This window comes from Lycorma delicatula, chromosome 7 (genome assembly GCF_047948215.1).
Source record: "Lycorma delicatula isolate Av1 chromosome 7, ASM4794821v1, whole genome shotgun sequence".
Classification (NCBI taxonomy): Eukaryota; Metazoa; Arthropoda; class Insecta; order Hemiptera; family Fulgoridae; genus Lycorma; species Lycorma delicatula.
Window position 1 is genome coordinate 60,234,388 of NC_134461.1, and position 16,036 is coordinate 60,250,423.

The 16,036-nt window shown below is 33.5% G+C and overlaps 1 protein-coding gene across 4 annotated transcripts in view; it reads left to right on the forward strand.

The window, feature by feature from the left end:
- Positions 1-16,036, forward strand: part of LOC142328269 (glutamate receptor ionotropic, kainate 2-like) — a 151,938-nt gene that overhangs the window by 89,000 nt on the left and 46,902 nt on the right. For all 4 annotated transcript variants that reach the window (XM_075371959.1, XM_075371961.1, XM_075371962.1 and 1 more), the window contains exon 6: positions 11,038-11,205. In XM_075371959.1, the coding sequence (XP_075228074.1) occupies positions 11,038-11,205 (168 nt within the window). The remainder of the gene's footprint in view (positions 1-11,037; positions 11,206-16,036) is intronic.

Consider the following 16,036-nt stretch of genomic DNA (forward strand, 5'->3'; position numbering starts at 1 on the left):
TTACTGGTTGATTAATTATTGTTTTGCGACAGTTTCTTGTAACTACACCTTGTCTAAAATATTCTTACTATATTGCTTATGTTTGATTTTTCATTGTTATTAATCATCATAAATGTATTAGTTATTATCTTATTTTTATTAAAATTAAATATTTTACTGAACATCTAACCAAAAATTACAAATCATAGATTAAATTGCTGTTACAGCTGTAATACTAGAGTTTATGTTTTATAGTTGAGATAATTAAATTCATCCAAACTATTTTTTAACCTCAATAATTTGTAATGGTGATGAAATTACAATGAATCGCATAACAGACAAGGAAAAATAAACCTATGAATTACTTTGTACTCAATTGTTTTATATCATATTATTTACCTTCAGTGTTCTATATGAACCAGATTATTAAACATAGCTTTAACTATTATCATTTTATCCGTAATTTACACCTTCAATTTTCTGCCACCCTATTATAAGTGTTGATGAGCCATCAGGTTGTAATGAATACAGTTTATTGCCTTATCCAGGGATCCATTTTACTATTTAAGATCTGTAAATTTATAAAAACAAAATAAGATCATTATATTTTACCAATTAATAACACACCATTATTGAACTTCACTGAAATTTGCACTTGTAAATTTTTAGTTTTACGTCTGAACTTTACGTCTGCTTCTTTGTTTCATTAATTTTTCTTGCACTTTTATACTGGCTAGATTACTCATTTTCCTCATATCAAAAAATTTAGACATGTTGGCTTGTTCTTGTTTTACCAATAAGGATACTTATTTAACACATCCTCCATACCTTTGCTATTAACAGTTCCTTCAGATAAAATGCTTCAATAAAACAATTTTGATTCTCATCAGGAATATGTTCCTGACTGTTACATTCATCCTGTTTATTTTCTACTTCAATAATCCTCATGTGATTCATTAATGACAAACTTACTGACAGAAACATTTGATGTATTTAGCTTCACAGCAATATTTGTATGTAGTGCAAAGTATATTTAGCAATTTTCTTATGCAGGGCAAAGTATATTCGATGTAGGAATGATTTTTTGTTCAAGTCCTTTCTAGTTTAAGAAGAGAAAATTAATAATGAAGCAAGGGCCTGCACAGTGAACAGTATTTTGAATTCTTTATATGCATATAGCTATAATTATATGCTTTATAGGTATGTTTTACTATATACCTATATATTATGTACCAAAGCTCATATTTATTAAATTAACATACAACAAATGTCACTCTTCTGCCAAAATAATATTCCAGCAATTCTACTTAAGTGTGGGGGGATTTGTATGGGAGTATTTATTATATTATAAAGCACCAATTATTTTAAAAATATCAGTTACAGAATTTTATCTTTACTCTTGCCAATCTTATATATACATATAAATCTGATGTGGACATCACATGACTTCCTTGTATGTCTATTAAATTACTTGCTAAAATATTAGCTTTTTACCAACATCAAATATTTATACAATTATTAATTCAACAATATTACCTGAAATATTAGGTTAGAGGAAAAGTCCCTTGATTACTCTTTAAATAAATTGTTTACCAAATAATCCAACAATAAAAACTGATTATTCTACACCATAAGGTCAAAATTAATATTTGTAACCAGTATACAGGAGTTCACTAAACAGAATAGTTTAATTATTATTAAATTTTATTTATACGACATACCAGAAATCTGAAATACACACCAGAAATCTTGTGCGTATTACACACAAGTGAAAAAAAAATTTTAACAATCACTTTAAATTGAATACAATTCAAAAATGTATTTTATTTTTCTGTCAAATAATTAAATAAAATTATTTTTTTTAAATAGATGTGCAATCTTTATAAGAATTTGTTAAGAAAATTCAAAAATAATACAATTCAAAATTATAATTCTTAATAAATATTAAATAATAAGATGTGTCACCAAATTTATTACATATACACTCATGTTAATTCCTATTAAATTACATTTACAGGTTTTTAAAAGTACATAAAATTTTATTTCACTAATAATTTGTTCATTACCATTGAATTACAATTTATTGTAAACATTTTTTTACAATCACGGGTTAATAATTATTAAATCAATATATTTAAATTAAAAAAATAAATAAAAAAGAAGTTAAAAAAAAACGAAAGGAGATGAAGTATGTGATTCGAATCGATGTGCCTTCCCTGTAAGATCCAAATATTTCATTAATTAAAATGTTAATTTCAATTTCGATTGCAGTCAAAAAGGGAAGTGAACAATTGACGTTACAACAGTACAAAATTCAAAATTTCAACATCCTACGGCTAATCTCGTTTTAACTTATGGGAGAGACATACGCACATACATACATAGGTACGTACGTACAGAAGTCACGCTGAAACTAGTCAAAATGGATTCAGGGATGGACAAAATGGATATTTCCACTGAAATATGGAAACAGAATTGTTTTGCGATCACAATACTTCCTTTACTTCGAACAAGGAAATAAAAAAAAGTTATAAAAAAGAAAAAAGGAGATGAAATCTGAATACCGAAATTTTTCGCGATCACAATACTTCCTTTAATTCGTACAAGGAAGTAAAAATGAATATTTTTTTGGCCCGTATGAGTTCCTATACCAATCATCCGATTGTGATGAAACACATGTTGGGTGCACGCCCGCGAAGGTTTCTGAATCATTCTGGACCCGCTAAGTGGCGCTGGGGTCGAGATATTTCGAAAAATTGTACTTACGGTCCGATTTTTCTCATACTCAGAATATGTGTTACTTATATGGAAAGAAATACCTCTGCAAAAAATGGACCCACTATATTGCGCTAGGATTGAGATATTTAGAAAAAATGTATTTATGAACCGCTTTGGTTCATATTCAGAATACATATTAGTTACGTGAAAATAAATATTTTTTGCAAAAACTATACCCGCTAGATGGCGTTAGTGTTGAAATATTATGAAATACACAAACAGACTTTCTTCTTCTATATATAAAAGGCAATGTTCGTATGTGTGTCCGTTATAGTCTAAAAAACTACTGGACAGATTTACGCGCGGAGAAAAGGGAAAAATGAAAAAAGGGAAATAGGATAAAAGGGGAAAAGGAAATACAAAAAATGGAAAAGAGAAAAAGAGAGAGCGGTAATAGGGTAAATGGGGAAGTAAGGGCAAAATTTAAATAAGAAAATGGAGAAAGGTGGAAATGGGAAAAGTGTGAAAGAACTGAAATGGGATAAGTGAAAGGTGGTTAAATTTTGTGAATTCCGTAATGTTAAGTTTTTTAATATTTTATCAAACATTCAATTATATTCATTTAATTTATATATATATATATATATATATATATATATATATAAAAATAAACGGGCCTTAAAATGAATATTTGTTTCTTTGTCTCGTACGCCTCTAACATTCATCCGATTGCGGTGAAACTTTGGTGAGTTGTGCCCACGCCGGAAAGGTTTCTGAATTGGTTTGGACCCGCTCGTTAGCGCTGGGGTCGAGATATTTCAGAAAATTGTATTTCTGGTCCGATTGGACTCATATTCAGAATATATATCAGTACTACGGAGGTACACAACACTATGGCCATTTTTACATTTTATCAGGACAGCTAGATAAAGTTTTTTTGTGCATAATTTTTAGCTTTTTAACTTCAAATAAGTATGTTCACCGAAAGTTTTTTGATAAATCAAACTTATTAGATGTATTGTAATGCAAAGTGTTTATTTTTTAATGGACTTAAAAAAAGTGGATATAATGTTTTGTACCACTGTAAATGATGGCACATATTGCTTAAGACACAGTCATTATTTTGGTACATTTGGGTGATAATTAATTTAACACTTTTTAAAGGAAAAATATAGTTTATTTGTTATATTAATAAACAAATAGTAAATGCTAAAATTATATGTTAAACTAATTTATACCATTAAAATTGAAATAATTTTAAATATTTTTTCTGTATTTTGATATTTTGTTTTAATTTATTATATTTCCAACAATTTAGTGAATTGCAATATGTTATTTTGTAGTAATATGACAATATCAATTAATTACAGATATTATTTTCCACTAAAAATGTTGAAATATCTTACAATTTAAAAAATAATAAATTATCACTGAATAACTTATATCAATAGATGGTAAACCAATTATGATGAGTACTTTAAACTTATAAACTTTAAAACAATAAAGTTTGAATAAACAAAGCAAAAATATAAAGTGAATCTTGGAATACAACACTTTTAATGTGAATCGTAACATATTATATCATAAAAAGGAGAACATATAACCTTTTGAATAAATGAAAAATGCTGACTTAGGCTAAACTAATTCTATCATTTTTAAATTATACAAAATACTACTACTTTCCTGTGCTGTAATGATAGCACAATAGATAATAATATGTTATGTCTTCATTAGGTTACTCAAAATTAAAAGTATTAGAGTCCTCCGAAAACTAAGAATTACTATAAGAAATTAGAGAGTTGTTACAAAAGTGAAAAATGTGATTTTTAAAATAAAAGAACGTATCTGAAAAAAGTGTAATCTAGTTGGAGTTACTCATGTCATTTTCTCCAAGGTTACCTTCAATTTTTAACTGATATAAAACCCATGACATTCTGTAGGTAAAAATTTCAATAATGATAATAAATCATGATACTTCTTAGTGAAAATGGTTTTGTAGTTTCTCTAAGTACTCGTAATTGATCCATAAAAAATAGTGCATTTTTTCTTTTATTTCGTAACAAATTTATTTCAAAAAATTCATTACTGCCATCAAATGTTGTTTTGAAATATAGAATTCCAATATTTTCTCTTTGTGCCTGTATGTGGACGTACAGGGATATTTGTAGGTTTTGTGTATTTGCAATGGTTTTACTGTTAATAAAAGGGGATGAAGATGGAGCATTCATTCAATTCAACAAGTCATTCAATTCCATGTTTAACACTTTAATTTTCTTAGAGCACTGATGAATGAACTGCTGCCAGTCCCTAGGAGTCAGAATTGTAAACATGTTCATTTTTTTACGTTATCTTTCAATTAAACCATGAATACTATCAACTTCTGTATGGGTGTGTCCCTCTAACCAAAATTTGTGACCAATTTTTTTAATTTTTGGGTATTTTAAAAGAAATACATAATAATTGACATATTCTTATTTTGACCCCAACAGTTATAAGAACACAAAGTAATTTCATCAGTGGTATAATTTGGTATATTTGCATCAGCCCATTTTAACAATCCCGATGTCAACTCATTGCCTCCTCGGTCTGCCACACACAATGCAGATTTATTTTAACTGTCATATATCATGTAGTTAAAAGTCCACAGCTTTCTTTTTAAAAACTAATCGAATTGGTAATAAGAGGAGTTCCCAAACATTTCTGTAAATCTGCTGTTAGAATTATATGATTTTTATAAACTTTGGCTGCAACTTTTTCACTTGATTTCATCTCATACCTCAGTTTTGCTTCTGCAAGGTGCATATCTTGTTCACTTTGGAGTCGCTCTTTCTCTGAGGAGGACATCTTGCCCTTAATTTTTGCAGCGTATGAGTCACATGTATCTGCAGAGAGTATTTTAAAAAATAAATGAAATTTTGAGTTAAATATGATTTTGTATAGCCATTTCTTAGCTATAAACCTTTCTTCTATATTGTTATTTGAATAGTACTCAAAATATAAAGCATATATTTTTTCTAAATTTAGATCAGGATTCAGATATTTTCTTTGAGTTTTGTCACATCTATAGTGTGATTCATATGCTGAGAAAGAGGCAGTGTGCTCCACAACATTCTCTACTACAGCATCAGGCGTTTTTGTGATTGAAGTATGTTTTCCTCTTTCATCAGATTTTATAACACTTTCATTTTTAAGAACATTTACAACAACAGTATTTGATATGCAGAAGGTATTAAGAAACATTACTTTACACACTTTTATGACATTACTATTAACTCTAAATCTACGAACTATTGTTTTTCCTTTTTGCTTTATTCCATTCCTAGTTCTAGATCTTTCAGCTGGTTTAACTTCTAGACAAGACCTTATATATTGCCTTTTAACATCATGTGATTTTTTGGAATCCCAGTACGAATTAAAATGGCTACTCTATCATTTTCAGAAATTTTTCCGAACATTTCATTCTACATAAACAAAGTCGCTTAAGGGCTCTAGCTGGTACATTTTTCCCCCTCTTGCTAAGATATGCATCTCCCGATAAATGCTTAATATGACGCTCATTGCATAACCATTTGTTGGTATGCCTTTGGCATCTCCTACCTGGCTGTAAAATTTTTGTTTTATTATGCACCTTCCTTTTTCCTTTTCCTGTTGTGGCTTCTGTGTCAGATGATGACTCTGTAATTACATTTGCAGGTGGATTGTAATCTATGTTATCATCATTATCTGTGTTATCAATTTCACTACTTGAACTTAAAAACAAATCCTCCTGTAATATACAAATTTGTTTGAATATTCAGTTTGGTAAAGATCTGTAAAAAATGTGGGCTGTTGTATTTGAGATTGACTTGTGGAACAGATTGGTTCTTTGTTATTTTTCGGTAAATTAATTTGAAGAGCGTTATTTTCAGAAATTATTTCATTTTTATTCTGCTGCTTTTCAATTGAAGTAATGTCTGAAAACAAACGAAAACTTGACAAAAACTAAAAAACTCTAATTCAGTAAATAATTTACTCTAGCAACTATATTTGATCATTTGTTATAAAGTTACCTGTAGTGTAGTGTTGTTATATTTTTTATTAAATAATTAATTAAACGATGTCATTGGGGAATTACTGAGGATGAAGACTATGGCTGTGGCGACATCTGCCTATACCAGATGGGAAGGCTGCAACTCCAGAAGTCAACGCAATAGCGAACAAAATTACAAAAAATCAAGTGAGAGTTGTTGCAGCTCAATGTAACTTCCGTTTTGGCAGACCACAGAACATGCCACTACAAACCCAGAGTATTTAAAAGTAGCTGTTGAATTACTAATGCTTAATTCAATAATTGAATTCAAAGAATACAATCATCATCAGAAAAAATCTGGTAACTCTGAGATAATTCTTACCTTGATTTTGACTTGTCGATGCTTTGTCATTTTCTCCTATCAATAATGACAGAATGTGTTCTCCATGCAAAATCATTCTTTCTTCAATTATTCAAACACACTTCTTTAATGAGATATTTAACAAAACTCACAAATTTATAAAAACTTAGACTTTTTTTCTTTTTCCTGTTTAGCCTCCGGTAACTACCGTTTAGATAATTACTTCAAAGGATGAATGAGGATGATATGTATGAGTGTAAATGAAGTGTAGTCTTGTACATTCTCAGTTCGACCATTCCTGAGATGTGTGGTTAATTGAAACCCAACCACCAAAGAACACCGGTATCCACGATCTAGTATTCAAATCCATGTAAAAATATCTGGCTTTACTAGGACTTCAACGCTGTAACTTTCGACTTCCAAATCAGCTGATTTGGAAAGACGCGTTAACCACTAGACCAACCCGGTGGGTTATAAAAACTTAGACTACCATCATTAATAATAACTCTTCCCTCATGTAACTTCCCTTGGAAAAACCACTAAATTAAAAGAAAAAAATTGGAAAAAACTAATTAAAAGCGTTTAATTGAGCCACTGTTTACTAGTAGCAAGTTATAAATGTACTAAACTGAATCAAAAAAAAAAATATTATTGGAGCGTATGGTATTATGGCGCTAACATGTTCAGACATGTAGACAACGTGATGTTAGGGCATATTGTGTAATTTTTAAATACAATCATGTAATGAAATTAGTCATTTAACATTATCGGTCAGAAGTACAAAACACTCTGTGGACATAGTACCTTAAAATTTGTTATATAGTGTTGAGTACAGAACATTATGTGCACATAGTTTACGTTCGCAGCTTTCTTGAGAGAAGTACATAACTACATCTCCATATAGTGTTGTTTACCTCTCAATGAAAAGTCACTTGATGTCATTTTAACAGTGTATCTTGGTTGCCGTTAGTACTAGAACATAGTGCTGTGAACCACTAAAAAGAGCGCAAAAAGCTAATACATGTGACGTTTAAACCCAAAGTTTGATAAAACTGGACAGTGTTGTATACCTCCGGGGTGCTGATATTAGTTACGTGAAAAGAAGTATTTTTGGGAAATACTTCTTTTAGGGGAAAAGGGAAAAAGAGAAGAAGGGAAAAAGGAAAAAGGGAAGATGGGAAGAAAGGAAAAAGGGAAAGGGTAAATTTGTTGAAGTACTGTAATGTTCACTTTTTTAATGTTTTATCAAACTTTTATTTGTTTTCATTTATTCTAAATATATATTCAAATCTAGCAATGGTGAAGCATTGCCGGGTCAGCTAGTATTACATATTTAAAATTTGCTATTAAGAGAATTTTCCATTAAAATAAGTTACACTAAGATGTAGTTATTTATGAAAATAAAAACTATACTTCATGAATTTTGTAAATTTACAATTGTTGCAGAGTAACTAGTATTTTTTCTGCAATAAATGTACAGTTCATTTTTGTTTCTGCATTAATTTTGTACAGTTCATATATGACCACTTATTTTTCAGTAAACTAGTTGCACTACTATTAATAGCTCTGTACATTACTACTATTAGGAATAACTTATACACTACTATTAGAAATAATATATTGTAATTAAAAGAATTTGCATAATTATGTAATTTAAAAAATTAAACAGATACTATTAGCAGCTATGTACAAGTATTTAAATAACAATTATTCATCAAACCAAAGACAATATGTGATCTACAATAACACCAAACATTTATGTGATAAGTACCATTTGAAATTACAACACGTCAAGGCGTACTACATTAACAGGAGACACAAGCATGTAGCAGTTACAACAAGAATGTAACAGTTTATATTTATAGCAATTAAAATCTCCAGTAAATAACTTAAGTGTCTTTTAAAATAGAAGTTTACATTATGAAAATAAAACGCTTTCAGAGAAGTATTGTATAAGAGAATCAATAGCTGTAAGTTTTTTAATTTTAATTCCTACATATTCTTGTTTTGGTAACAAGGTTAATATTTATGTTCGGAGTGTCAAATACAATAATGAGACTATTTTACACTTATTTTTTTACCTTTACATTCCTGTGATGTACTGCCCTACCTAAACTAGTATTTCTTTTATTAATATCTTGAGAGGATTCAATTCTAAGTACACAGTGAGCCAAAAGTTTAATAATCAAATCTTCTAATCTTAAACCTACGACTTACTTACTTAAGAGGAAAAGTAATTCTTCAATTAAGTAAAAACAATTTTCAATTAAGAACTGCTTTAACTTATTTATAAAAATTTTTCTATCATCACAATTACCAGTTTCATAGTAATTACTCCACAAACGTTTTCCCTACATATGATGGCTTGTATAATTTCATTTTATAAATAATTTTAATGAAGTATGAAATATATTTCATGAACTTTGATAAAATTTTTAATTTTTTACAACATAAGATTGAAAGACTGAATACTGCTTACACATATTTGGTCTTTTGACAATTGTTAGTTAATTCAAACAAAATGTGAGTTAAATAAGACAATTTTCTAATTAGCAATTAGACATATTAAAAGTAAGATGTTTCTTTAACTATCAAAACAAGTACAAGAGTTCCAAAATTGTAAAAATTGAAAATAGTGTGAGCTTATAAAGGTTACATTTAATGAAATTATTTATTACCTACTGAAAATATTTCAGACTTTGTCATTATTATAATTTGGTCAATAGTAGATGTTCAATTAGATAGTTATAATTTTTTAACATTGTTTTTAAATAAATGAAAAAACTTCTTATACAGGCAATATTTAATGTAAGTGGTAAATCGTGGTTGGGATAAATTTTTATAAACTACTGTGTTTAAATGAAATATGACAAAACTAAAGATGTCCAAATAAGTAAAGTATAAGTGTTGGTAAAACCAAACCATTATCAAATGAACCAAAATAGCTTGACAAACCAATATAGTTGACTATGATGTTACAGAGGTAACATATACACTATAAGAGGTAACATCACACCTATTCAATCAGAAGGTAAAAAATTCAAATCCTATTCAGGCAAAGCATTATTCATGCATAATAAAATTTTCATATCTTTTTTTATAAACTTTGAGCTTATTAGATGAATTAATTGGAAATAAATAATAGAAAAAATAAATAAGTCCTTGAAAAAATAATTAATGAAATATCTATCTATTTTTATTTCTCTTCAAATTAAACAATGAAACAGTATTTAAGTAATTTTTCCATTCATATGTTTGTATATCTACCTATATATGTAAAACAATATGTCCTGACTGACTGATAAACAACACCCAACAAAAACTATGAAAGATAAATTGATGAATTTTTGTATACACGTTATTCTTACGATACACATTATGAAAAGATTTTTTAACTTTAAAGGTTTTTAAAATAGAGAAATATTGGAATTTACCATTTTTTTCATTTCTCAGTAACAAGTAATGAAATCAATTTGATTTTTTGTGTGAAATATTCATGTAAATATTTAATAATAATTTCTAGATTTTTTTTTAATTTGGCCTTTAAAGGGGCGAAGAAATATAAAAGAAATTTTGAATAATAATTGAAAAATTTTCCCATTTCTAATTATGTTAAATGAGATATTCCATAGATTTAGAGTGCAAACACGCTTCAGATAAATATCTAAAACCATTTTGGATTTTTTGAATTTTGATTTTTTAAGGATGGTGAGGGGTGTATAGTGCAATGGCTGAACCAGCACAGCCACTGTCACTTTTACTGTATGTGCAATGCGACTGCCTACACTTGCTTCCAGTTACTTGACATAACACAATGGATACTTGCTTCCAATTAAAAAACATGAAATTAAAAAAAATTGATCATGACGGGTAACGCAATTAACCAACCATACAGCACGGGGGAAGCCACGATAGGGATAATTCCATATATTTTATTTTAATTTCTCATAAGTTTATTTTTCTTTTACAGGATGCTCACACAATTGATTTTGAAGAATTTAAATATGGACGGACAAATATTACAGCTTTACGTATGTTGGATCCATCATCATATATTTTACAAAAAGCAATTCAAGACTGGATTTTTGAAGAGAGGAACCATAATCGGACATCTTTTATAACTTCTAATACAGTGAAGGTATAAATTTCAATTCAGTATATAAATACTGAAAAAGTAGAAAAATATATGTTATTACTTTCAGTAAATTAATTATTTTCTACACTTAGCTGCTAAGAAAAATAAAACATTATTAGGCCTGTATCATGAGAATTTACTTTGTAACAATGAATTGGGAATTTTTTCTTTTAGTGAACTTTTAATTGGTTGTAATATTTTGCTTTTAATAAAGCAGAGTGCATCGCTTTATTGCCAAGAATGTTTTAATGGATCAGGTCAATTAAAAAATTGGACTATTAAAATATAAATATTTTACAGCATTAAAATTAACATTTAACAAATTTTTGTACTATTATTTATTTTCTACATGTTACAGTGCACAGTGCACCTGGTAAAGGCTATTCAGTATAGGAAGCCATATAGAGTTCATTTCCCTAAAGGAAAAATAAATAAATAATTATTTTTAATTCAGTAGTATATAAATATTGCAAAAATAAACAAATTTATAATTGAGTAAAGATAAAACCTTAGAAATCTACAATGGGAGAAGTTGCCGATTCTGTAACTAAAGGACCATTTCCAAATAATGAAAATTGGCAAATAACACAAAATAAAAAAAGGAAGGTAAGATTAAATGAGACAGTGAGACTTATCTTTTTCTTTTCATTCAGTGGTAACTGGGAACAGTTAAAGATAAAAAGAGAGATCGAAAAAAGAGTAAGATTTAAAACATCATACAATTTTAATTAATTGTAATAACATTTCATTTTTCAGTAATTGAAACAGGTTTTTTCAATAACCTAACCCTTATTTTCTTCATGCAGTATATCTGTGAAATTAAAAATACAATCATTTAAAATACAATATCTTTATAATGTTAAGATATTGTTAAGTACAATACATTGTATTTAACAATTACCTTGTATAGTTAAATACAATATCTTTTATATTTTTCATGTAAATTTTTTCCTTTGCAATTATCAAACAAAAAATAAATATTTAAAATTACCTACCCAGCACCTTGTCCTTAATAGAAAGTGCAAAATATATGGCTTTCAAACTCTACAACAAGCTTCTCCCATATCATCATAGCTTAAATAGAAGTCAGTTAAAAAAATAAAAGTGGTATCGACAAATAAGGTAAATATCTCTTTTAATAAAGTTTTAAATGATATTAATTAATTTATAGTTTATGTCATCTCAATAAGTACATATATATATATATATAGCCGCCGAATGTCTTCGACGGCACCAGGCAACTTAGTACCTTATGGCAGCCTTGAAAAGGCCTTTTTGAGGTTTTTTGAGTAAGGGCCTTGAAAACGACAGTTTGTGTGTTTTGCGAGGGATCTCTGAGAAGGGCTTTTGGGTCCGGAAGCTGGTCTCGGTGATGTCGGGGCTCGGCTGTTAGGGAGTTGGAGCATGTCCGTTGTAATCAGACCGATCTTCCTCTCAGAGGCAGTTTGGTATCCATTACAGTGTGGCAATGGTGTTGGGTCGATCGTCTTGCGCGGGCGCACCCGAGGCGATTCTCCCTGATCGATCCCGAGAGCGGGCCCATCAAGCTGGGGCGGGAATGTCGGGTCCGCGCCCAGCGGCTCTGTCGGCAGGCCGGCCAGGCCTGCTGCTCCGGCGGGAATGTTGGCATTCATCAGTAGGTCCCACGTTGTACTGGCCGGGAAACTTCTTCTCCAGGTGATGGACCATCACCTGGTCCCTAGTGCGTCAACTCTGGTCCCTAGTGCGTCTCAGAGTATCACCGTGGTATTCTTTATTATCAGTGTTCTTTTGGATGTCGGTCGTGTGTGTACCTTCCGACAGTATCGAGGCTAGCTGATCTTAAGGCTGTATTCACGTTTAACGCAATTCAATTTAGACTCAACACTTGCAGCTTGGCTGTGGTGTATCTGGCGTGGATCTGTAGGACGCGTACTCGCCTCAACGTGGCAAAAGGGTGGCAATGACTGCCGGTCGTTAGTCCCCGAGACAGAAAAAAGGCCTTGCCTTTTAGTCCTTCTGCGTTCTTGTCAGAGCGAGGGCCGTAACTTATGGTTCATTGTTGTACGCCTAGTGCACCAATCAATCGTTCCAACAGAGGCGAAGAGGTACGAAGTGTGACAGGAGAACGTAAGGGTCTCCGGCTGCCCGTACTCGCTGCGGGTAGTTGTCACTTCGTGGGCTTGCCCAAATTTGACCAGTAGGAGGAAGACAGCGAGATTTTCGTTAATTCGGTAGGACTTAAGGAATCTTCAGCCATGTCGGAGTTCCAAGAGGTAAAGAAGACCAGGCGGAAGAGGAAACCAGCGCCGGTACCGTCGACTAGCTCCTCAGAGGACTAGGTAATTGGTTAGCTGGCGTCTCTCGCCACCACCCCATTTGGTCGCCCTAGAGCATAGACCAAACGTCCGTGCCAAAAAACGGCTACTGTGCCTCAAAAACAGATTTGCGACCTCGTATCCTAAATGCTCCTAATGAGCTCCTAACTAGCGTGAGCGGTTAAGCAGGGTTCCGTACAGCACCCGCTTAAGTGTCCCTACCACTCACTTGTCCACATTAAAACTAAATCGGGGAGGCGCACCCCTTGTTACAATTAAAACTATATAGTCATACAATAAGACGGTAATTTAAACCGCCTCGCCTGGGCCGCTGTCAGCCAGCTAGTGCCTGTCCACCATTTAATGCGCTTGGAGCTTTTACTGGCTGGTGGCCAGCCATTATTTCGGATAAGGACTTCCCACAGCTCCGCTATAGGAATCAATAAATCCCATTTAAATTTAAAATCTAACGATGACGGTTGAACATCGCAACCTCATCGAGGAACCCCCCCACACGGTCCGACAATGCGGCTCTCGCCACATCGACTCGCCGTTTATGAGCGGCCAGTTTTCCCCCTGACCTCTAGGTTCCAGGGTGGTCCAGTTTCTGGCCCCCCCAAGAGCAGGGCAGTCAAACATCAAATGTTCGTTCGACTGGACCTCCCCGCAGACACACAACTCATCAGCCGCTAGGCGAAACCTGAACAGATATTGCATCAAATTCACATGGTTGGTGAGCACTTGGGCACCCGACGCCCTTAAAAATGAATTCGAGGCATACCATCCCCCCAGATCCTGTATAAATCTATACAGGGATCTTCCCTTTTTCGTGGTGTGCCATTCATGCTGCCATGCATCCATCGCGAGGCTCCATAGCCTCTTCCGCAGGCGGGAAATGGGCAACTGAACGAAATTTGGACCCGGTGCATTGTGATAGTCGTTCCGCTCCGGTTCTAGCCCGGCTCGAAACCGCATCCCAAATACCTCGGTTTCCCGACCTCTTCGCAACTTCCACATGGCTGCTCGAACTTTCACCACTAAATTGGGAGAGCCTTTCCTTTCGATTGAGAGGACTAGGTAAGCGAAGCGATGGATACAGGGGCACCCACCCAGGTGCGGTCCTTCTCTGTAGTTGAGGCCTTCAAGAATTCTAAGGACAAACCTGGCAGTTCTGCCCTATTGTTGAAAGTAGTCCAGGAGAACCTGGACTACTTGGTCGATTTTCTGACGCTTCCCGGCGGAGTCAGTTCGGGGGCGAGGAAAACAATTCTCCCTCTACTTGGCAAGTTGAGGGAAGCTTTCAAGGCGGTTACTGAGGGTTTCGAGGCCTTGGCATCCAAGCCCCAAGAGGTCAAGGCTCCTAAGGTGGTTGTCCACCAGTGCAGCCCAGGCGCTACGCTGAGGTCCTGAAAACCAAACACAAAGCCAGCAAGGCGGTAAAGAAGCCGGAGGTTATTTTCGTGAACAAGGCGGAGGGCTCGAAGACCACAAGTCAAGACTTGAAGCGCGATTTCCGGGAAGACCTTCGTGGTGACCGGAATCGGCTTAGGATTCGTGATATAAGGGAGACCATTAAAGGGTTAGTTGTTGTTGCGGACAATAAGGAGACGGTCCAAGTCATCAAGGACTCTCCGGCAGTACAGAAGCTTGAGGTTAAGGTGGACCCCAAGCGGCTGAGGAAGCCCCGGGTCATTATATATGACATCGAGCGGAGTCTCTCTGATGAAGAAGTTCTGTCTCTCATTCGGGAGCAGAATACTGATTTGGACGAGGCTTCGTTCAAAGAGCAGTGCAGGCTAGTCTTCAAGACTGGAAAGCGTGATGCCTCTCGGTATCACGGAGTGTTCGAATAAGGTGCTGGTCTCCACCAGAAGTTTTTGTCCGAGGGTAGGGTCTTTGTTGATTTTGCCTCTTGTCGCGTCAAGGAATACCTTGACGTGCAGAGGTGCTTCAAATGTTGTAGGTTTGGTCACAGGGCCAAGTTTTGTAAGTATGCGTCGGTCTGCGCGCATTGTGGTGAATAGGGCCACAAGCGTGACGATTGTCCGTAAAAGAGAGAGGCTCCGACTAGCGTTAACTGCAAGCGGTTACGTAAGAATCATAGGCACTCCATCAATAGTAGGGAGTGTGGTAGTTATTTAAGAGCGGTTGAGGTCTACTTCAATTCGCTCGATAGTTCGGTTCGGTCAACTCAATGCCCAGGGTGCCTTTGCGGTCCAAGTAGAGTTAGGTAACGTCGTTGAAAAGCGGAGCCTCGATGTTTTACTTCTACAACATTTACCCTTGACAACGTTGTCAAGGGTGACCTGCCAGGTTTTTCAGGCTGGAATAAGTTCCATGTTGGTGAAAGCAAATCCGCCGTGCTGTGCAGGAAGTCTATAGATAGTGTCTTTATACGGCAAGCATCTAACATTGGCTAACCCCAATGTTAGAGAGTTGCGAGCGGTTAGCTTGGTATCCCCCAATCGGCACACGACGCAGTTCCTCTCCGGACATGGTGCCTTTAGGGATAAATTGGCTAGGTTTAGGTTGGTTGA